Genomic DNA, 23,654 nt, shown 5'->3' on the forward strand with positions numbered 1-23,654 from the left:
TTCTAGGACAAGATTAAGTGTGTCGGTGGAGTATCCATTATAGAAAACATGTATAGAAGGAAGTAAGCCAGCTGGAGACTCAGAAAGACCAAATATCTGGTCGCCTGTTCCTAAGGCTAGCCAGTTCTGTATTGAATGACACCGTGTCTGTGGAGCACACTATGTTCTTGGCAGGGTGGTGTGGACAAGGAAAGGGAGGCTTGGGAGTCTAATGGACCCGGGTTCTGAGAGACTGAATATGGACAATGGCCAGACCATATATAAAAACAGAACTCTTTCCCACAACCTTTCAGCACCAGCTGAACAGCTAAACCAAAACCTTTGCAGTGATTTCCACTAAGATGTCAGGGCCTGGTCAGTAATTGTTAGCTTCTCTAGTTTTTGTGCACATTTCTAACTTACGACCATCCAGAGAACGCCAAATATGTTCTCTAAACCTATAGGTTGCTCTGCTTCTAATTGGTTTGCCCAAGCCAACAACTTCCAGTCAGGGTGTACCTGAGCCCTCCTTGCTTTGCTGAACAGTTTTCCCACTCACTTTCTCTGCCTGCTTTGGAGATCTGGTGGCCGGCGCCCTTGCTATGCAAGCCATGGGTGGGTAGCTTCTGCTTATTCTCATCTGCGTGTGGTCTTCACCTATGTCTGCATCTCTAGCTCCTGCTCTATTACACACTAGCAGTTACTCAGACATAATACCAGCTCCTCTAAGACAATCTTCTGTCTGTGAAAGAAGTACCTTGCAAGGTCTCTCTGAGGAGGAATGTCTTTAGAGAGTTCTTTGCATATGCTTTAAAAATCTAAGGATAACGGGAGTGGTGGCGCACGCTTGTAATCCCCATGCTTGGGAGGCGCAGACAGGAGGATCGCACAGGTTCGAAGCCAGCCTCACTGGCTTTAGAGACCCTGTTTCCAAATAAAAATATAAAATAGGTCTGGGAGTGTAGCCCGGAGGTAGAAGGGTTCCATCCCCAGTACCACCACCCCCCACACACAAGAATCTAAGGATAGACTCTTAGATATAAGTACATGTACCAGTTATCATACAGGTCATGCATTCACAAGTGGCCATTATTATACTACTAGTAAAGACTGGTCTGTTGAAACTTTTTATGCAATAAGCATTTTGTGTGTGTCATCTTTTTAATAAACTATATTTACTTATGTTTATATTTAGATAGTTTTAAGATTATGACAGTTTTTTATTCTATGAACTAACCCATTGCTTCCATGTTTAGTAAAACTTAAGAATATTAAGGCCATTGTGGGCAACTTAAAGAGACTCAGTCTCAAAATAAGATAAAAATGGCTGGGGATTTAACTCAAAGGCAGAGCATTTACCTAACCTGCATGAGGCCCTGAGTTTAATCCCCAGTACTAGAACAATACTCCCTAAAGAATGGCAAGTAGCTTAAAGGGTTCTATGCCTCATGCAAGATTCCACAGCCGGTCAGTGATTAAAAGCTGGTGCTTTCAACCATGAAAGTATGTGACTCCAATCTATAATCCACATGCTATACAGAAGCCTCACAGCTGTGTGTGTGTGTGTGTGTGTGTGTGTGTGTGTGTGTGTGTGTGTGTTACTTGGGATTGAACCCAGGGGCATTCTACCTCTGAGCCATACCCCAGGTCTTATTTTTTTTTCTTTTATTGTGAAACAGAGTCTCACTAAATTATAGAGGGCTTCACTAAGTTGCTGAGGCTGGCCTTGAACCTGCGATCCTCCTGTCTCAGCCTCCCAAGTACTCAAATTACAAGCATGCACCACTATGCCTGACTTTCATAGTTCTTTTGACTAAATGATTGCGAACTCATAATCACATAATTTTATTAAATGATTGGAATGGGTTCTTTCACCTAGCCATGGAACAAAGTCTCAGATAGGGAGCCCAGGGATGTACACAGTCAAGTAGGAATGGCAGAAGGAAAGAAAGGAAGGGAGACAGGAAGGAAGGAAGGAAGGAAAGAAGGAAGGAAGGAAGGAAGGAAGGAAGGAAGGAGGAAAGGGAAGGTCTAGATGTGGAAGCTCTTGCTGAACAAGGGCACTGCTGTCAGGAAACCCTGGAACTAAACGTGGGTGCAATACTAACTTTTTCCTCCTGCTTCCTTGCCAGGTAGTTATTCAGGAACAATTCTCTGGAGTGTAATTCTTCATCCAACAGTAAAGAGAACACTAGGTTATTTATTTTCAGTTCCTCCTGTAGAATATTAAAAAGAAGGCCAGGGTAGGAAAGTGGTGGTCAATACTTTTACCCGAGAAAGGACTTTCAGTTAATAGTTATCAGACTTGGCTCTAATCAAAAAATTTTATGACATATAAATAAGAGAAATAATTTAAATTAAAAGTGAATAGATTGTTATAGTAACTCCTTGGTTATTTTACCTTTTATCGTTTTATGATAAGGTAAAGCACATATACAGAAAAATACATGGCATGAATGTACAGTTTAATGAATTATTATAAAGGTCAACATTCTTCTTATCACCACTCAACTCAATAAATAGAACTTTGCCACCACAGAAGCTGTGTCTAGGAATTCCTATCAAAATCCCCATCCCAGTACTAACCACTGCCTTGATTTTTTTTTTTAACAGTAACAGCTACCTGTGTTTCTCTGTAGTTTATCTCAAATGTGTATACCTAGGCACTACATTATAGTAGTAAATGGTAGTGTATAGTCTACATTATAGACTATATACATGTCTCCTAAATCTCCTATAATCTTCATGTCTCCTTCTATCCCTTTCTTTCCCTCACGATTCATTTGTAACCCATAGCCTGTCATTTCCCCTGGTCTGGGCTTTACCCACTGTACACTTGTGGTGTAGCTCACCAGGTTCCTAGATCCTATTTCCTCAGAATTACAGCTGCATCTGGAGGGCTTCTCAGATTTAGGTTTAATCCTTTGGGCAGGGCTGTAGGTGATAGTGTGTTCTTTGACCAGGAGACACACAATATCTGGTTGTCTTTACATGATGATCATAGCTGTAGATACTCAACACCCAGGTCAATAAATCACACTGAGAGTTGAAAAATGGTAATAGTCATAATAGTCTGTGTCTGTTTATTAGTTGAAACACTGTCATAAAAGGAGTAGAAAGGCCTGGCGTGGTGGGGCATGCTTGTAATCCCCGCGCTAGGGGGTGGAGACAGGAGGATCGCGCAGGTTCGAAGCCAGCCTCACTGGCTTAAGAGACCCTGTTTCCAAATAGAATATAAAATAGGTCTGGGAGTGTAGCCCAGAGGTAGAAGTGTTCCATCCCCAGTACCACCAAAAAACAAATAAACAAAAAAGGGAGTAGGAGGATCCTACTTACCTACTGCTCAGTTACCTAGTGGTACAGTTCATATAAGAAAGGTAGAATAAGTACTTAATTTTTCCATCAGTTTTTAGACAATGAATTAGTTGTCATTTTTGAAGGTGATTGATTGGAATTTTTCCTTTTAAAAATCAGAAACTCATAAATTTGAATCTAATGAGTTTTAATTAATTGTAATTATTTTCATCTTTGAATCTTAAATGGTCTTATTTAAAGATGACATTATGAGATTGGTTCCCAAGTCGTTTGGATATTAGTCAGTAGTCAGATGGTTTTATTTTCTTGTAAAACTAGGTGTTCTAAGTATATCTGCTTTTTTTAATGGCAGCTTTATTGAAGTATAATTCATATACTTATATAATTCATTGTGTGTAGCGTGTAACTCAATGGTTTTGAGAATAGTCACAGAGTTGTGGAAGTATCACCACAATCAACTTTAGAATATTTTATCACTGGGAGAAATCCTTTAAGCCCTCATTTAGCATCCCACCTACCCCCCCACCTCCCAGAAGGAAGCCTTCTCCTCCCTCCCCCCAAAGCAGCTATTTGTCAAGGCATGGGAAGAGGAAGTGCGGCAAGGGGAGAAGGCACACCACAAGGCTGGAGAGGGACCCTGGGACCTGGGCTTGCAGGATTTTGGCATCAGGTAGTGTTGGTCTCTGGAGAACAAGACAAAGGAGAGAAGACTTTCTCTACCTGGTTGATAACCATCTCTGCCTTCACTCTCTTTTCAAAGAGTCTTTTTAGGTGTTCATCAAAGTTCTGTGTGCTTTCTTGAACAGAGTTTTGAAGTTTCTTCAATTCTGCTTCTAACGACTGAAAGGAAGGCAATAGTGAAGTTAATGTTTGGGCAAATTAAATGCTTGTTAATTAAATGTACACTGTATGTGCATTTTTGCTGCAAGGGAGGGGCAGGAGGAAGGTGGAGCTTGCCAGCGGTTCCATGTCCACTGCTCCTTCAACCAGAGATGCTCCACTTGGATCTGTTTAAGATACCGTGTCTGGGAGTTTTGCTTTAAAAAGATTACATTGGGAAAGGGGGGCAGATGTATAAAAATCACTAATGATGGCTAAATGATACAGCCAGAAGTAGGCCTAGAAAAACAAGTTGCAGCAAACTCTGATTTGCTATATACAATAACAATTTCTAGACACATGAGTTAGCCAAAAAATTCTTGGTTTTTTTTTTCAAGCTTTGAATACTTTTTCATGGACTTTTAATATTTTTACTGATATATATATATATATATAAATATATATATATTTTTATATATATATATATATATTTACTGATATATATATATATAAATATATATATATATATATATATTTGTGGTACTGGGGTTCCTGGAAACTCTTCTACCTCCAGGCTATACTCCCAGACATATATATATGTGTGTGTATATATATATATATATATATATATATTATTTGGAAACAGGTCTCTTAAGCCAGCAAGGCTGGCTTCAAACCTGAACGATCCTCCTGTCTCTGCCTCCCAAGTGCAGGGATTACAAGCATATATCACCACGCCCAGCTTTTTAAAGTTATATATTTTATATTTAATTTTTATATTATTTAAAAAGTAATCTAGAGTTAGGGAAGAAGATGAAGATATAAAATAAACAAGATTGGCCATGAGTAGATAACTGTTAGTCAGATAAGGGCTCATTATACTGTTCTCTACTTTCATATATGCTTGACATTTTCCATAATAATAAAAAGAAAGAAAAATTGGATAAATTGAGAGAAATTGGAGACAGTGAACAAATGTTTTTGAGTTTTGATATGAAGAGGAGCAGAGACTGAGTGGGGGATTGAGAGGAAAGTGGGTTCAAGGGAACTAGATCTTTTTCTTTGGAATAAAATCAGTCTAACCCCCAAATCTTAATAATAGAAAAAACTCCAGTATCCCCTTCAAGGCATTATTTTTAATAAGATAAGAGATACATAAGATGTGTACATCTTATAAGAAGTATAAGATTATGGCTTGTGTCTATGCTGATGGAAAAAAATCCAGTAGAAAAAGAAAATACAAGGGCGCAGGAAAAGGGGGCGAGTGGATGAGATGGATGGTGTCCTGTTCATAGGGAGAGGAGCAACCCTGAGTGGCCCTAAGGCCATCTCATCCATGACAAAGAGAAAGGCAGTAGGACTCCATTGATTCCGTGCAGGATGCCGTGGTAGAAAAATCTCTTGTCCTTACTTCTTTTCTCCCAGTGAAATAGTAAACAAGGCAAGTGAGTTGAAGGGCTCAGGGGTTGAAAGTGTGAGGCCAAAGGAGCAGGTGTGACATGGTCCTCTAGGATCCTGCCACGCCCAGTGTGATCCACTAGCTGGTGGCAATGGCACCTCCAAGGGTCTTGTTGGATGTGTGGAATCTCAGGGTCCTCCCAGGACAGGACAGGAGGGCCAAGGTGGAGTAGGAGTCTGCATTTTAAACAAGATCCCCAAGTGATGCAGATTCTTATTCCACTGTGAGAACCAGGCTGGGGGCGGAGGTGGGGAGAGGGATAGAATAGCATCGCTGAGCAGCTCTGCAGACCCAGCTGAGACGAAGGTCATTAACTCGGGGCGCAACTCCAAGTTTTTCTTTATCCACTGCATGCATGCAGGTGGGGAGAAGGCAGAATGCTGAAATAAATCAAGCGGAGACATTGAGTGGGGGATTGAGAGGAAAGTGGGGCCACAGGGGAGTATGACGAAGGAGCCAGGGAAGTGAGGGTGTAGTCTGGAAAGTATTTTCAAACATAAAACGCACAAACACAGCGGAATGGTCACCACCCTTTATCCCTTAGGGATCCATATTTCGTAATTCCTTAAAATCTTTACTTTTTCTGGGATTACAGAATTGGGCTTTTAGCTAAGTGCTATCTTAGGTTAAAATGCAAGTCAGAACTGCTGTGAATAAAAATATAGACAGGTTAACAATAGTTTCAAACAACTTGCTCATGAGATACAGCCACAAGAAAGCTAGCAAGCCATCTGGTCTCGAATGACAGTGTGATTGTACTTCCTTCATAGAATAAACACTACTTATTTGGTTGTATACGCCATCATCTTTTACATCTCTAGAAGAAATGTAAGCAATGTTAATGTGGGAATGTTTCTTTGTGATGGGAGGATATAAAAAGCAGAAACAGCCAGGTATGGTGGCGTGTGGTGGCACACGCTTGTAATCCTAGCATTTGGAGGCAGAGACTGGAGGATCGCGGTTCGCGAATAGCCTCAGCTACTTGGTGAGGCCCTTCGCAACTCAGTGAGACCCTGTTTCAAAAAAATAAAAAGCCGGGCGTGGTGGCGCACACTTGTAATCCCCGCGCTTGGGAGGCAGAGACAGGAGGATCGCGCAGGTTCGAAGCCAGCCGCGTGTGCTGGCTTAGGAGACCCTGTTTCCAAATAAAAATGTAAAAATGGGTCTGGGAGTGTAGCCCGGAGGTAGAATGGCTTCCAGGAACCCCAGTACCACCAAAATAAATAAATAAATAAATAAATAAATAAATAAATAAATAAATAAATACAGAGCCAGGGCTTGTGGCATGCACTTGTAATCCCAGCATTTGGAAAGCTAAGACTGGAAGATTGTCATTTGAGGACAGCCTCGGCTACTTAGTGAAGCCCTTTGCAACTCAGTTAGACCCTGTTTCAAAATAAAGATTAAAAAAAATAGGACTGGGGGTGTAACTTGGAGGTAGAATGCCCCTGGGTTTCATCCCCAGTACCACCCCCCCCAAAAAAAATAGGACCGGGGGTATAGCTTAGAGGTAAAATGCCCCTGTGTCCCTGGGTTCTATTCCCAGTTCTGGAAGAAAACAAAAACAAAAACAAAACCACATTGCAAAAACTTAAAATGAGAACTGTGCAAAATATATAATCACATTATTATTTTTCTGAAATTTTTTCTCGAGAGCACATCAATCAAAAGTATCGCTGAACTCAAATAGCTGTAGATGGGTAGAGCAACCCCTCGTGGTAACTTGCAGGTGCCAGGACAGATGTTCATTAAACATCTAGAGAATGAACAGGCCCAGGGAATGGTCACAATGTGGGGATTGTTGAAATCACTAAGAACCTTTTTTAAACCACTGCTAGTTCTTTTCATTTTAATTTGTTCTAACTCTTTACATTCATCTCCTACCACTTTTCTAAGTGAGAAATTCTCAAGAGAACTTAAGTTGAAGCACCATTCTTTAAACATTAAAGAGACTGAGAAAAATTTTAAAAAGAATATTTGAAAGATGTTGAAACCAAAAAAACGATAAGTTGTATTAAGTTCTGGTTCTTCTGACCTTTCTATACTTGTCTCTTTCTTCATTTAACTCCTTGACTTTTTTCTCATAATCTTTGAATTGTTTCCTTTCTTCTTCAGTCCACACGGCATCGGGTTTGGCCATGAAAGCAGGTTGAGGGATCACCTGAAGACATTAAAAAAAAAAAAAAAAGCCATGCACTTGAGTGCAAGTATAAATGTAGCAGGACAGTAGAAGCTCAGAGCTAGGCTGGCAGTTAAGCAGGGCAGAGTGGCTCATGTCTATAATTCCAGTACATAGGGAGCTCTGACAAGGAGATTGCAGGTCCGCCTCAGCAACTTAGTGAGACCCTATTTCAAAACAAAAAATAAAAAGAGCTAAATGTATAGCTTGGAGGAGAATGCCCCTGGGTTTAATCACCAGTAAATCTCACCCCCTCTCCCCACAAAAACCTCTTTGAAAGGGTGTAGCCCTTCATGTTGGCAAGGACAACAGCCTGACACATTGACTAAAGGATATGAACAGCATTTCAAGTGTTTTTTTCTGTGACTTGGTGAGGGGGGAAGTTTGGGATATACCCCAACTCTTAGGCAACATATTCAAGCGGTGTGCACTGGCATCTTTCTATCTAGAGCTACACCTGCACTCCAGGAACACCTATGTCAGGTTTCAAAGAAAATACCTCCAGGTGTAACTGGACAATTCCAGTTGAAGTGGCCCCTGCCTTTGGCAGGGACCAAGAGCACTATGGCTAATTCTGTGTGTCCATTCATTTACTTTTTTGTGTGAATGAAAGGCAGATTTCTTATTTGCCTACTGTGGTATGTTATTACAAGACTGTCTAATATGTGTTGTTGTAGAATTTCTAAAACAAATCATATAGAATAAAGGCAAATTTTTATTCTGCAAGGATGGCTAGAAATCTTACCATTCTCAAAATGTCTTCCTTCTTGACTTCCAGAACACCTCCCATCATGTCCATCAGGGCTCTCTTCCTAATGTCAAGACCCTGGGAAGGAGGGAGGATCAGAGAGGGCAGCTGAGGCAGATGCCACACAAGGGGCATCTCCCCCTTGCCCACACATGAGTGTCTGCACTTAGGACTGGGGAAGGCGGCAGTGGTATAGAAGAGAGAACAGGAGGAAGCCAACTGAGACCTGAGTGGTCTCTGGACCATGACAAATACGATGTCCTTCTATAATGGAATATAAGTATCCCCGAAGAAAAGAGGCTCTTAGATTCTGTTTGAGCAAAACTATGTACCTGTAAATGAAGCCATCGCTCTGCTTCATGGGTCGTCACCAATTCTGTTTTGGCTTTTTGCCAGGAAGTAACATGTTTATGAGCTGTAATCTGAAAGAGAAAAAATTGTTTCTTGCTATCATTCTTATAAGATTTATTTATTTTATTTTATTTTATTTTTTTGTGGTACTGGGGTTCCTGGAAACCCTTCTACCTCCGGGCTACACTCCCAGACCTATTTTATATTTTTATTTGGGAACAGGGTCTCTTAAGCCAGAGAGGCTGTCTTCGAACCTGTGCGGTCTTCCTGTCTCCGCCTCCCAAGCGCGGGGATTACAAGCGTACGCCACCACGCCCGGCTTCTTAAAAGATTTAAACCAGACTTTCCTTCCACACATTGGGAGGAGATTAAATGGTATTAGATTCTGTAACCAATCTCCTATTCTGAAATGAAGATGAGGTCTAAAATGAGAGATTTAGAAGGATAGATCTTTACTTTCAGCTCTCATCACCTAAGAGATTATAAGAGGTGATTTGGTTCAGGGAAAGGGAAGGGCAAAGAGATGTCACGTGAGTCAAGTCCTGAAGGACGGGGGTCCTGAGAGGTTAAGAGCTTGGGACAGCTAAAGAACAGTGAGCAGGAAAGTAGGGCCAGAAAGCAAGCAGGCGTGGTGATGGTGATGGTGATGGTGATGGTGATGGTGATGGTGATGGGGGGGTGAACTCTGCATGTGCAGAGTGATCCCGAGCAGGGCCCTTTAGAGTGGCAAGGTGAGGTCTTTGTTGTCACTCTGCTCCAGATCTCAGGTCCCATGGCAGGTGGTTAGGGAGAAATGATGCTCTTAAATACATGGGGAGATGAGATTAGAACAATGTCCTTTTGTTAGGATTTGGATTAAAAGATTTCCGAAGCTCACGTGTTAAGCAATGTAGCCAGCTTCCAAGGCAGGCCGTGACTGGCGGAGATGGGTCACTGAGGGGAGGGTGGTCTTGGGGACTGTATCTGTCCCTTACCACTTGACTTCCTTGTGCTTAGCTGGGGGCCCCAGCATGATGGAGGGGGACATTGGCATCTATGTTAAAAGGCTGTGCAATTGTAAACACATCCCCACCTACATGAGGCACTTAGAACGGTGCCTGGCATCTAACAGGGATTGTGAGAATGTTACTTCTGAATATCACTATTAGCTCATGCTCCAAAGTAATTAAGTTGGTTTCAGGTGAACAAGAATTGTGAGTAGTCTCTTACTTTTTAAAATTTTGCTTTTGAAAAATGAAATATGGCCAAGTCTTGTTTTCCTTAGGTATCACCCCCCCCACACACACAACTGCCTTCATGCTAATACTTTAAGAAGCTATCTACAGCCCCCTTTCCTTGGCATGTACTGCCCCAGTGACCTTGAATAATTACTGAAACTCCATCGGCCTCATTCCCATAGCGTGGCCGCACCCCTCAGAGCTCATGCACTGAACCCCTTCTCTGGCAAACCCCGAACTGGAACCAAGAGATTTCAGTTTGGACCCGCTGATTTCTCGAGCGGTGGGCATAAAGTAGACATTGCTAGAGGAGGCAGAAATGCAGAGAGAAGCTAAGGGACAAAGAACAAGGGCTCCAAACTCCCACAAAGTTCTAGCCTTTGCTTCCTGCTTTTTCCCACGCTCCATCTCCAAGTCTTCCCTGGATTCATAAAAGAAATCCTCACTATCGCTGTGGCGACATCGACATCGCCTGTGTTTGTTGCCTATAATCAAGAGTGCCGCCTAATGCAGTTATATTAGTAGTGTAAACAAGAAGATGAAGGAAATGGGAACTGGGGGGAGATCTCTGGACAAAGAGGGAAGAGATAATACGGCTCGCTGGTACCTCATAATCTTCCACAATCAGGGTTCTTTCTGGCTTCTCGCAGTCTTCAAATACTGGTTGCCAGACTGTTTCTCCCAATTCCAGATCTGAAATAATTTCTTGAATTCGAACATTTCTTTCCGTTACGCGTGCAATTTCAAACTCTTTTTGTTTATATGCAACGGCAAACTCACGATTGAAAGCAGTTTTTACCTTGTAAATGATATCCTGCAATACCGATATGTTACTGAGAACACATCACATCTCATTTCTTTACTGGCCACATGATCCCACAGATTCACTGTCCTTTCCAAGCCAGTCCAGAAATTGTCTTAAGAAGGGAAACTAATCTTCCTGGCTACTGTTTATATTGAGTCATTTCTTGGCTCAGTAACCTACAGTGGCATTCAACCACAGTAAGATTAAGGCAACAGCAACGTGTGGCATTAAGTGCTTCCTGGAATACAAATGGTAATTCAATGTGCAGGTATGATGACAGATGATAAAATGCTGAAGTGGCTGATGGGAACTTAGAGGCTCATTGAGGAATTCTCTCCACTTTTGTGCATGTTCTAAAAAAAAATCCATCAGAAAATATAAAACAACGTGTAGTATTTAAGTTGGAAAGCATCTCTTCTTCAGAGCATTGTTGGGCAGAGGGAGAGAGGAAGAGATGGCTCATAGAGTATGCCTGGAGACTTTTGGAGGGAAGTATGCAGTATTCTTTCTCTATAGGGTCAGGTCTTTCTCAGGTAGGAGGAGAACCCAAGCTAGCAAGCTGGATCAGCCAATACCTAAGATGGCAGTGAATCCAAGCGGATTGTCTCCACTATTGCTAATGGCTCAGCTCAAAGTGGCCATTATATTACTGTCAGAATTTAGTCTGTGTATCTCTCCTACTAAAGAGGAAACCATTAAAATAGGGTGGAAAATGACCTTAACACCAGAACCCGAGTTTCTCTTGGGATAAAATCACCTTCTTGTAGGAAACACCTTAATAGGGCAACAAGAAGGTAATCCCTTGGGGTATGGGTCAGCAGAAGCTAAGCATCAAAAAAATAACTAAACCATTGTGAGGGTAAAAGAACAGGGATTTCAAGGGTTGGAGGGGAAGAAGAAGTGAATAGGAAGTAAAAGCTGAGCAATATGGCAGGAGGCTAGAACTCAAGTTGCAGATATGGGTGAAGGACTTTTAAGAACAGAAACAGATAACATTAATTTTTAAACTATGTATAATATCAGTCATTGCATTTTTAAAAGCTTTTGGTAAGCCAGGCATGGCAGCACACATTTGTTATCCTAATACTTAGGAGGCTGAGACCAAAAGATTGCAAGTTCAAGGCTACCCTCAGCAACTTAGTGAAGCCCTCTGCAACATAGTGAGACCCTATTTCAAATTAAAAAATAAAAATAGGGTTGGAGGCATAGCTCACAGGTATAATGCTCCTGGGTTCAATCACTAGTACCATAACAAAACAAAACAGCCCTTCAGTAGGGTCTTCTCTATAGACAGATGTGTTCTGAGACTGACTTTTTGGTGTAAAATAAGGAGAAGGGCCTGAGAGCCAGAGGACTTCTTTCTGAACACCAGAGTTTACAGAGATCTTGGAAAACTGTATTTCCCCAGGTTAAGCAGATAGATAAACAATTTTGTCTTGCCCTTACAAGGAGATTCTAATTGACATCTAAGTAACTGAGAAGATGGAATTTAAGAGTTTCTTCCAGGTGACTAAAGATCTAAGCAGAACAGCTTAGATCTATCTGAAACAGAAAATTGAAAGCATACTTCAATCTTAATTGTACAATGTCAACCAATGTAGAGGATTCTTCAGAAACCAATTGGAAGCAACTCTTGTATACAAGTTCTGTCTCTAGAAGACAAAACTTATATAGGACATGGATGGGAGCCATCTGTCTATTTCTCTGTGTAGTTTAAAGATATCATCTGATTGGCATTAGTTTCAAAGTGAGCCCTTGGAAGACACCCTATGGGGAGTTTCAGAGATTTGTAAGGATAAAAGAAAATTCACCCACTTTGAGTAATATAATTTGGTTGACTTTCTCTTCTCTGGAATGAAGTTCCAATTGGCTTGACAACAAAGAGGTATCTACCCCGAAATCAGTACTCAGACTCCCAAGCAGGTAATTGGGCAAGTTGGTATGTTTTACTATCTTATCTTCTTCATCATCTTCTTCTTCATCATCCTCTTCATGATGCTTTTTAACCAAGGTTATTGTAGACTGAACCTCTACAATTTCCTTTCGTAGCTAAATAGAGGGAGAAGATGACATGAAAGTTAGGCGATAATAAGAATTCTCCAAAGGGCAATTGTGTGACAAATAAAAAAAAAATTGTTAAAAGAAAAAAAAATTGAAGTATGCTTTCATCTTCTGTTTCAGGAAGAATAGATGTAAAATTCTGATAAAAACAATGCTACATCGAAGGGCCAGTAGTTTTTACTGGCTTGGCAGATATTATTGCTAAAACAAGACAAAAATTAGGATTTCTTTAGGAAAACCACAATTCCATCAAAGCAGATTCAACTTCATCTTTTTTTCTTTTTTTTTTTTTTCATTTTGTGGGTCTGGGGATGGAACCCAGAGGCATTCGACCTCAGAGCTATGCCCCTCCCCCCTATTTTTTATTCTTTATTCTGAAAAAGGGTCTCATTAAGTTACGGAGGGCCTCACTGGGTAGCTGAGGCTGTCCGCGAACCGTGATCCTTCAGTCTCCGCCTTCTGAATGCTGAAATTATAAGCGTGCACCACCACACCTAGCTTCAGCTTCCTCTTTGCTTAATTATCTCACAGCACAATCTTTAGTGTTAAGTGGCTAGTGTAAAAGGATAGTGTGGACAGAGACAATCTCGGAACGAGAAAGAACAAAACCCCAACTCTTATTTTTTTAAAGCATCTCCTCATACTGGAGGGCTAGCCCGTAATGTTGTATAGGATATAGGCTCCTCAATTTATTGTATGGAGTTGGTTCCTATAATTCATTAGAATATCTGTACAAATTAGGAAAAAATAAAAATTTAAATATAAACATTATGTAGACCTATCTTAAATTGTAGCCCGACTCAAATCTGTATGAAGGAGTCCCTAAAATAAATCACATCACTTATATAAAACACATATATTTAAAATAGTACTTTAAGACACTCCGCTTCAATATTCTTCTGCTGCAAAACTCTCTCCAGTTCCTTCAGCTCTTTGGCTGTGCGCTCTTTCATGGGGAAGTTCTCAACCACATATGGGATGTGAAAGCACTTGGGGAAAAAGCAAAAGGAAATAAAACCATTTTCAGTACAATTGATTGGGGTTATGTGGAGGATGTGTTCTCTGATTAAAATGAACTCATGGGATATTATACAGTGAGTAAAATTGATAATGAAAAGCTTTTTAAATATAAAATGGTATGTTGCCATTGGTATCAATATAAACGGAGTATACAAAATACTGTGCTTTTGCAAAGGATTTATTTGTATAACAAGGGTTCTAAGATAAGAACAGTTTTGTCCACCTTCCTTCCCCTCCCCCAGACCTCTGGAAATATTTGGAGACATGTTTTTTTTTTATAGTCACTGAGGGTATGGGATGCTACTGTCTACTAGATAGAGGCAGTGGATGTTGATAAATACCCTTCAATGAATAGTACAGCCCATAACAAACTGTCTAGACCTCAACATGCCACTCTTGGGAAACCCTGTTCTAGAACAAAAATACCACATAAATGTAGAGTGCTACTTCATTATCTAAATGTGTGTGTGTGTGTGTGTGTGTGTGTGTGTGTGTGTGTACATATCCGTGCTCTCATGTATGATAAATGAAAGTGATAAAGGTGTGTGAATAGTTAGGTAATGTAGAATCACAGACACAAACCTGGGCTTTTGGTCACCCTGCAGAGAATAAAATTAAAACAGCTCCTTAGAAAATGCAAAGGCAGGCAGAGGTGTAAATGTGAGTGATATTTTGGATGTGTGTGGGACTTGGTGAGGTGGCATTTTATTTTATTTTATACCTTGAGGTGGCCTTTTAGAGTAGACAGTTATTAGAATCTGAAGACTGGGAGTTTGCAGAGGTTAGAAAGAAAGGGCACTAAGGCCAACCTTCAGATGTGTTAGCTTGGAAGTGCATAGAGACTTAGTAGAGGGAAGAATAAATTAAGAGAAAATAGCACAAGCAGGTGGAATTCAATGTAGAAAGAGGCAGGGTGTGCTTTAAATGTTTTGGTATGTATGGGTTTAAAATTTTTTTAAAAAATTTATGCTGTGAGTGAGGGGTGCGTGTATGTGTTTGTGGGGAGGGTGTTAGATTAAACCCAGGGCACTCTACCACTGGATTATATCCCCAGTCATTTTTACATTTTGACATGAGATCTCACTACGTTGTTCATGCTGACTTCAGTCTTGCGATCCTCCTGCCTCAGCTTCCCAAGTGCTAACATTTAAGATTACAGACATGTGCCACCATGCCTGGCCAATTTTATGCCAAGACTTACCATGAAAATTCTTATCAGCCCAGGTTCTGTACCTGGGGTTATGTCCTTTACCTTAAGAGCACGGCCTTTTACAGCCATGGAGGTCCAGCATTCCTCTTTGATAAGCTCAGTCAAATATCTCTTGGCGAGGTTGTGCATCTCTACATCCTTTCTGATCTTGAAGCACACAGGGGAAGGGAAAAGTTAAAATTAAAATGTGCCTCTTACAGAAAGTCACCTGGTTGTAAACTCACTACCTAGTTAGTGCTACACACTTAGTGGGACCTGTTGAGGTCTTTCCCTGACACTTTGAGCTACCCTCCACTGAGCTGAATGTCTGGTGGCTTTGAGAACATTTCCTGAACTTTATGTCTGGAGGCTGAGATTCTGGATGTCAACACAAACACCTGTGAGAGTGGCCAGGTCACACACATGGGCGTAGGGGACTGAGAACTGACCCCTGAGCCAAGCCTCCCTGTTTCATCAGAGAAGTTTGAAATTCATATTTGTATGTGAAACTCTCAGAGATCTAAATGCTGGCTTAATTCTTGCCAACACATATTTGAAGTGCCAGTTTGTGACCTCTGTCTGGGGGTCTTTACTATACGTAACTTCCCTTTTGCTTATGTCCACAATATAAAGAATAACTCAATATTCTTTTCCATTTAAAAAGATGCATATTACTTCAGTTAGTCTTATCTGTTCACATCACTTAATATATCAGTAATTAGGTAGTCCTATTCTAATAGAGTTGGCCAAAAGATCGGGTATAAAAGTGAAACCCAGTAATCCTTAGGCCTTAGGATCCTCTCCAGACCCTTCTTGCATTTTACTTTGTTAACAGATATATTAGCAAACTTGTTAATAATAGTTCCCAGATGTCAGAATGTATTTTTGTTATCTGTTTATTTATTCTATTAACTGTCTAATCAAATGACAGTTTAATTTGCATTTCATTTCTTTCTTGTTCTGATCCACTGGATTCATGGCTAATACAGCTATTTTGGTGTATCTGTTGTCAGAAGTTGCCAGAGCGCCAGTCTATTCTACCCTCCTCTTCCCATTGTGAAGGCTACTTGGCCGACTCCTACATTGGTCCCCACGACCACATCCAGATGGTTATTCCTGGGCTTTGGTCTTTTCCCTCTTGTTGAGATCCTGGCTGGGGCTCCTTGTAGCCTAGTTTCTTTAGGCTCCCAATCCCTGGCTGGTCTCTTCCCAGAGACTAGTGCTCCACCCTCAATATGCGGAAAGCCAGCTGGGTTCATGGTGCTATCTACTAACATGCTTCTCTTCTGGATCAGTATCCCGCCCAACCCAAGGCTGAAGTCTCTTCAAAATCCCAGAGCTCAGGAAAAATTAACAGTAAGAAGCAAATCAACATGGAAAGCGCCTTTCTCTACACCAAGCTTTTATGTCTGTCTTGTAACCTTGTGGTACTTATACTCAGTGAGTTCAAACCTTTGCCACCTCCTCTTCACTTTCATCATGAAGCCTTTCCAGTTCCTCAAGGTCCAGGCCAAATTCCTGTTGGTCTAATTTTGCGATATTATCTACCTTTTCATTTTCTTCCATCATATTCAGAACCTGCATTTTGAAATAATAGAAAAGAATGATAAGTAAAGAATTTAACTTTAAAGCTAGAGATAATTTTCTTAGTCTCTTTAGATAGCAATCAATAAAATAGATGTTCTATTCATCCAAATGTGCTACTGAATAAAAGATGAGTTTGTAGGCTGAGTTTTAAGGTTTGGTCCTTAAAATTCATTCATCTAATAACAAAAGCACCAAAATTATGTAAGATCTTCACTTAAAATCAGCTGATTTTAAATTCAAATGGAAAAGTAAATGTGCATTAAAAAGTAAAAAATTCTTAGCCGGGCATGGTGGCGCACGCTTGTAATCCCTGCGCTTGGGAGGCGGAGACAGGAGGATCGTGCAGGTTCAAAGCTAGGCGCGCTGGCTTAAGAGACCCTGTTTCAAAAATATAAAATAGGTCTGGGAGTGTAGCCTGGAGGTAGAAGGGCTTCCAGGAACCCCAGTACCACCAAAAAAAAAAAATCTTAAAAATAAGAGCAAAGGGAGAATTACCCTTAAGATAAAATCATATTATAAAGTTATACAATTAAAATTGTTTAGTGTTGGCTCAGGAAAAGATCTATCTCAAAACAGAGAATCCACAAACAATCCTTATACCTGGGACTCCAGGGTTTGACCAAGGAGGTACTGTAAATCAGTGAAGAAAGGATGGCATATTCAATTACCAAGCTTTGGGCAAATGGAATTTTTATTTGAAAAAAAATCAAGTTAGATCTAAACCTCATTCCATTTGCAAATATGAATTATGAAAGTAACTAAGGAGTAACAGAAGAAAATATGTGAGAGACTTTGGAAAGTTTAAAACAAACAAACAAACAAACAAACAAACAAACAAACAAAGCAAAACATAGTTTCACTGTATTGTTCATGGTAGCACTGAACTCCTGGGTTCAAAGGATCCTCCTATCTTAGCCTCTCAAATAGCTGGGATATAGGCATGCACTATCATACCCAGCTTTAGGAAGGCCTTTTAAAGTCAGACACGAAAAGTAAAAGCTAAATAGAAAATGATCAATATGCTTGGACCATGCCATAGTCTTAGAACCTTGCATTGAAAAGTGTACATTATAAAATTTAAGAGATGAGACAGAAAACATTTGGTGTAGGTTGGATTGTCGTGGGGGAAGAGATTCTCTCAAAGAGGATCCTGAAGAGTTCCCAGAGAGATCGGGGAGCTCCACTCAGGACCAGTGGGGCTCCTTGACATACGTGAAGGCAAAGACTGTCAGCGCGTGTCAATAGAGACTCAGGGATTTATTTAGGAAAGCAGGGATACAGACATTTAAGGGAGACGTGGGCCATCTCCAAAAGAGTGATGTGTTCTCGGAGTTCCTGGCTCCCCTATTATAAGGCAGCTTGGTGAGGGGTGGGCATGGGAAGGTACGTGAGGATGACATTTTTCTGGTGATCACAACAAGGTTTATGGGGGTTGGTCAGTCTTAGGATCCTTAGGGTGACATGGTCTCTGATCAATAGATAATGCTGAAAAGTCCCCTAAGTTATAGGTTTCCTACGATAGCATATCTCTCTTGCTTAAATTATTATTGGGAAGTTACTTAACACTGCACAAGATAATTGTCATAATTAAGTGAATTTTTTATTAATTTTAAGACATAGATTTCCTAGAAATTTGGGCATGATGAGGCTGGGAAAGAGATTGGCTTGGGGAGTGAAAGGCCTAGAAAAGTCTGCAGAACTTTCAGTTAAAACTGTATATCCTTCTCCATTATGTCTCCTTTCTGTCTCCTTTTATTTCTTCTATCCTAACTCAGAACCATATATATATATATATTTCATATAATACATATTATATAGAGCTCAGAAGACTATATACTAGCAAAACAACCCAATTAAGAAATGGGCAACTGAATTGAACAGACATTTCACAAAAGAAGAGATACAAATGGCTAATAGATACATGAAAAAATGTTCAACTTCATTAGCCACCAGGGAGATGCAAATCAAAACTACACTGAGATTCCATCTAACCCCAATCACAGTGGCAACATAAAGAAGTCAAATAACAACAAATGCTGGCGAGGATGTGGGGAAAGAGGAACTCCTACACTGTTGGTGGGAGTGCAAAGTAGTTCAGCCACTATGGAGATCAGTGTGGAGATTCCTTAGCAAACTGGGAATGGACCCACCATATGATCCTGCTATACCACTCCTGGGTATCTTTCCAAAGGATTGAAATCAGAGAACTACAGTAACATATGCATACCCATGTTCATAGCAGCACAACTCATAATAGCCAAAATATGGAACCAACATAGGTCTCCATCAACAGATGTATGGATTGCAAAATTATGGGAAATACACACAATGGCATTATACTCAGCTATTAAGAAGAACAAAATCATGTCATTAGCAAGAAGATGAAAAGACCTGGAGAACATTATGTTAAGTGAGATCAGCCAAGTACAGAGAGAGAAGGGACATATGTTTTCTCTAATATGCTTAAGCTAGGGAGCATTGGGGATACCAGAGGGACTCCATATAATGGAGGGGAAATATCAGCAAAGCCAGGAAGAAAGGGTAGGGGAGGAAGAAGGCTGAGGTTTATTAATGGAAAAGCTACATTCAAATATGTGTATACATATGAATATAACATAGCTAACCTAGACACTCAGTATTGGGAGGGAGGAAAAAGGGGAGGGAGAAGGGCACCAAGTACTGTGTGAATATCTGCCATTGTCAACATGATCCACATTATGATGTGAGACTATAGTACACCAATAAAATAAAATTTAAGGATACATATTATATAAATATATGTTATACATTTATAACGTATTTAATATAATAAATATATGTATTTATGTAGTATATAAATATGTATTTTACATAATACATATAAAATAATATACATATATATTTTACAGAACTGGGGGTTGAACCCAGGGGCTTTCTACCTCTGAGCTACACCCTCAGCCCTATTTCTTATTATTTATTTTGAAACAAGGTCTCACTAAGTTGAGGGGGGGCCTCACTAAGTAGCTGAGGCTGGCCATGAGCATGCAATCCTCCTGTCTCAGCCTCTCAAGTACTGGGGTTACAAGTGTGCACCACCACGCCCAGCAGAATTATATATTTTTGTAGAAAATATATGTGGGTTAGATTATATAAAATAGCAATTTTATGCAGTCCAACCTAATAATAAGGACTACCTCCAGATTTACTCCATACACACCCCTGTGTTCTTTTCCCTTAACACCTGACCGGGATGAGATGGAGCAAGGCAACCTCAGAAGCCACGTGCTGAAGATGGCAGGGTCACTAGCATCCCGGGTCTCCGAATGACTCTATGGGACAGAATAGCTGCCAACCTGAACCTGCCCCCGCTCCGACTCTTACATGAGAATGAAATCAACTTCTCATCTCTATGCCATATTTTTTCAAGTTTGTCACCACAGCCCTAATTATCATAAATAAATATAAATTCAAAATAAAAATAAAGAACTCCCACAATCAAGAAGAAAAAGATCAACAAGCCCAGTAACAAAATGAGCAAAGGATATGCACAGAGACTTCACAGAGAGTTTTGCAAAGATACTGGACTTCATTAGTAACCAGGAAAATAAAAGTAAAGAGGTGGAAACTACCAAAGCAATACTTTAAGAGCATTTCTTTGAACTGAAAGATAAAGTTTTTTGACTAAAAAGGACTGACCAATGTCTAACACATGAAAGAGGAATAAATGTAGAATCCTGGTAGGAAACAGATGACATATTCAAATGGGAGAATTGGAGAGGGGATTTATTTATTTATTGGTACTGGGGATTGAACCCTGGGGCATTCTGCTTCTGAGCTATACCTCAGCCCTATTTTTTTTTTTTTTTTTTTTGGTGGTACTGGGGTTCCTGGAAGCCCTTCTTCCTCCGGGCTACACTCCCAGACCTATTTTATATTTTTTGAAACAGGGTCTCTTACGCCAGCACGGCTGGCTTCGAACCTGCGCGATCCTCCTGTCTCCGCCTCCCAAGCGCGGGGATTACAAGCGTGCGCCACCACGCCCGGCCTCAGCCCTATTTTTTATTTTAGTATTAGAAGGTTGAGACCGGAGATCACAGATTTGAAGCCAGCCTCAGCAACTTAGTAAGGCTTTCAGCAACTTATTGAGACCCTGTTTCCAAATAAGAAGTAAAATAAGGCCTGGGGTATAACTCAGAGGTAGAATGCCCCTGGGTTCAATCCCCAGAAATACACATATGCACACACAATTGGAATCAGAAAGGTACTAGATTCTCTAAAGCAAACACTAAGTCAGGAGACAATGAAGCAACCTTCAATTCTGAGGTTCTGTGTACACTTACACAGACCATTAAATAAAGGTAAGAGTAAGATAAAGACATTTTAAGAAAGACAAAATTTTACCTCAGTATGGTGGTGCACACCTGTAATCTAATGCTTGGGAGGCTGAGACAGGAAGATAGCAGGTTCAAGGCTAGGCTCAGTAACTTAGATAAAGTCAATAACTTAGACCTGTTTCAAAATTAAAAAAAAAAATAGGGTTGGAGGTCTAGCTCGGAAGTAGAATGCCCCTTGAGTTCAATCCTCAGTATGAGAGAGAGAGAGAGAGAGAGAGAGAGAGAGAGAGAGAGAGTCACCAAATCCCCCTAAATAAACCTCTTCTGCACCCTTTCTCAAGAATAGAGTGAAAACATTGTACAATTGTAAGTTGGACACCACTCACACTGGATTACATATGAATGGCATCCAAGAGGCACAGCTGTATTCTAAAGAATGTTCCAAGCATGGAACTCCACAACAGTCCTGAGGAAGCTACTGGAAGATGCAGGCCAAGAAAACAAAGAAAAGCATACAGGATGCAGGAAATAGGGATTCAGGAAGCAGATAAGAGCATTTCCCAAGAAGATAGGCAAGAAAAAGGCCCTAGCACAGCAGCCATGTGTCTGGTCTGGGAAAGCAAGACACTTAGAGTGAAGCTAGAAGATGGAAAGTTCTAGAAGGGAAGTTGCAAAAAATTAAAAAACAAACACAACAGCAACAACCACAAAACACTGACAGACTGACTACTTCAAGTATCTGACTGTATTGAGAAGAGTGTTCTAGAATTTTGAGAAATTGGATAAGCAATAGGACTAGAGAATGGTTTAACTTAAAGGCAATGATTAACTCCAAGAAAAGTAAAGTTGTAAAAGTAGACATGTAATAACAACATATAGTGTGGCTCAGCTCTGGAAATTTACAGTGTACATATGGAGGGGGGATATAAAAGAACCAGCCTTCTTACAAACCAGCAAGGCCATAATTAGTGTCAAACTAGAAATGTTAGGATAAGCAGCCCAGTCATGCCAAAGATGGCACCTCTCTGGCTTCTCTTCCGGATTGTGCTGGTTACCTCATAGCTTGCCAAAGGGGCCACGGGATGCCCAACAACCAGTCCCCTGATAACACACCCACTGGGGTATGAGCCACCCAATCAGTAAACGCCCTGTACTTTGTGCGATCTTCCGATCTTCCGCTGTGAGCGGAAGCCCCCTCCTCCCAGCTTCCTGATATAAAAGGGAGCTGGGCTGTCTTAATCAAGCTTTTGCTTGCTTGCTTGCTTGCTTGCTTATCTCCAATGAATGGCCCTGGATCTTTCCTGCGCCGACCCCCCTTCACTGGTTCCGAAGACCCCCAGACCCCTTCAAGAAATATCATGAAACAGTGGTATTTACAAAACCATTTAGAAAGATGGGGGTAAAAAGCCAAAAGAAAAAGTGGAAAAAAAAAATGGAAACAGCCACCTCAGAAATGCAGTAATGAGAGTGGAGAGAAGTAGGGCAGCTGCTTTAAGAACATTATTTTTAGTTATACAGTTCAGTATTTTCTGACTTATAAACATATGATGTTGATAAAAATAAATATGAAGTTACCATATAAAACAGGGATTTGGGGAAAGACACCAAAAGCCATTGCTTATGTAGTGTAATATGGAAAAAAATCCAGCCTTGTTTAGTACACTCAAAGACTCAGTTTGCAGTACTTTTTCACACTGTGTTCAACAAAATGAAGTTCAAAAACTAGACCGAGGGCTAGGTGCATTAGGATACGAAATCACACACTTACGATTTTAGCAAGTTCTTTGATTCTTCTTTTTATCTCTTTCCTTTTCTGGGAGAACCGTTGAACTTCCTTTTTGGTGGCCTGAAAAGGACCGAGTTCATCACTTAACAAAGCAGGAGGAATGGTAGGGCGAGAGAGGAGAGACACTTAGCTACAGAGATAGCGCTTCTCTAGAAACAGAAATGAGACACTTCCAAAGACTAGGAATCTAAAGTTGGCGTGAAAAGATGCCCCCGCTGTACCTTACCTAAACCTAACTAAACCTAAACTTACCTAAAGTAAGTTTAGGTATACTTACTTAACTAAACCTAACTTACCTAAACCTTACCTAAACCTGTGCTATAAAGGGGGACTGAAGCAACTTGAAACCATGTGGATGCCACATCTGGTGGGAGGAAAATCATTTAGTGAAAATCAAACAGTGAACAACTGACCAAGGAAAACCAAGGCGCTCTTTGGGATTCAAACGCTGCTGCCTATGTCTCCTCTGTCACCTTAGAAGCCACAGCATCACTTATGTTGCTCCCCCTCCCGCCACTTGCTTCAAGACAAGCATCTCCCCAAACTCACTGCAAAATGAGGGTATCACAGTTCATCCCTTGCTTTGGCTTACCTAGACACTTCTGCAGGGTTCATGTTGGTCCAGGTACAGTGTGTGTGTGTGTGTGTGTGTGTGTGTGTGTGTGTGTGTGTGTGTGTGTGAGAAAGTATTACCAGTATTCTACCTCTGAGCTATACCCCTACCTCTTTTATCTTTTTTGTTTTGTAACAAGGTCTTGCTAAGTTTCTGAGTCTCACTACATTGCTGAAGCTAGCCTTGAACCTGCGATTCTCCCATTTCAGCCTT

General features: G+C 40.7%; 1 protein-coding gene across 1 annotated transcript in view; it reads right to left on the bottom strand.

Annotated features, from left to right (window-relative positions):
- Nucleotides 1-23,654, bottom strand: part of CFAP43 (cilia and flagella associated protein 43) — a gene marked incomplete at its 5' end in the record, with an annotated part of 103,662 nt that overhangs the window by 14,511 nt on the left and 65,497 nt on the right. The window contains 11 exons of the mRNA XM_080694860.1: nt 2,088-2,195; nt 4,015-4,134; nt 7,608-7,733; nt 8,497-8,577; nt 8,832-8,921; nt 10,675-10,881; nt 12,688-12,921; nt 13,806-13,922; nt 15,206-15,310; nt 16,595-16,720; nt 22,811-22,888. Coding sequence (XP_080550986.1) covers nt 2,088-2,195; nt 4,015-4,134; nt 7,608-7,733; nt 8,497-8,577; nt 8,832-8,921; nt 10,675-10,881; nt 12,688-12,921; nt 13,806-13,922; nt 15,206-15,310; nt 16,595-16,720; nt 22,811-22,888 — 1,392 coding nt within the window. The remainder of the gene's footprint in view (nt 1-2,087; nt 2,196-4,014; nt 4,135-7,607; nt 7,734-8,496; nt 8,578-8,831; nt 8,922-10,674; nt 10,882-12,687; nt 12,922-13,805; nt 13,923-15,205; nt 15,311-16,594; nt 16,721-22,810; nt 22,889-23,654) is intronic.

Source organism: Muscardinus avellanarius (genome assembly GCF_963383645.1).
Source record: "Muscardinus avellanarius genome assembly, chromosome: 4".
NCBI classification, from domain to species: Eukaryota; Metazoa; Chordata; class Mammalia; order Rodentia; family Gliridae; genus Muscardinus; species Muscardinus avellanarius.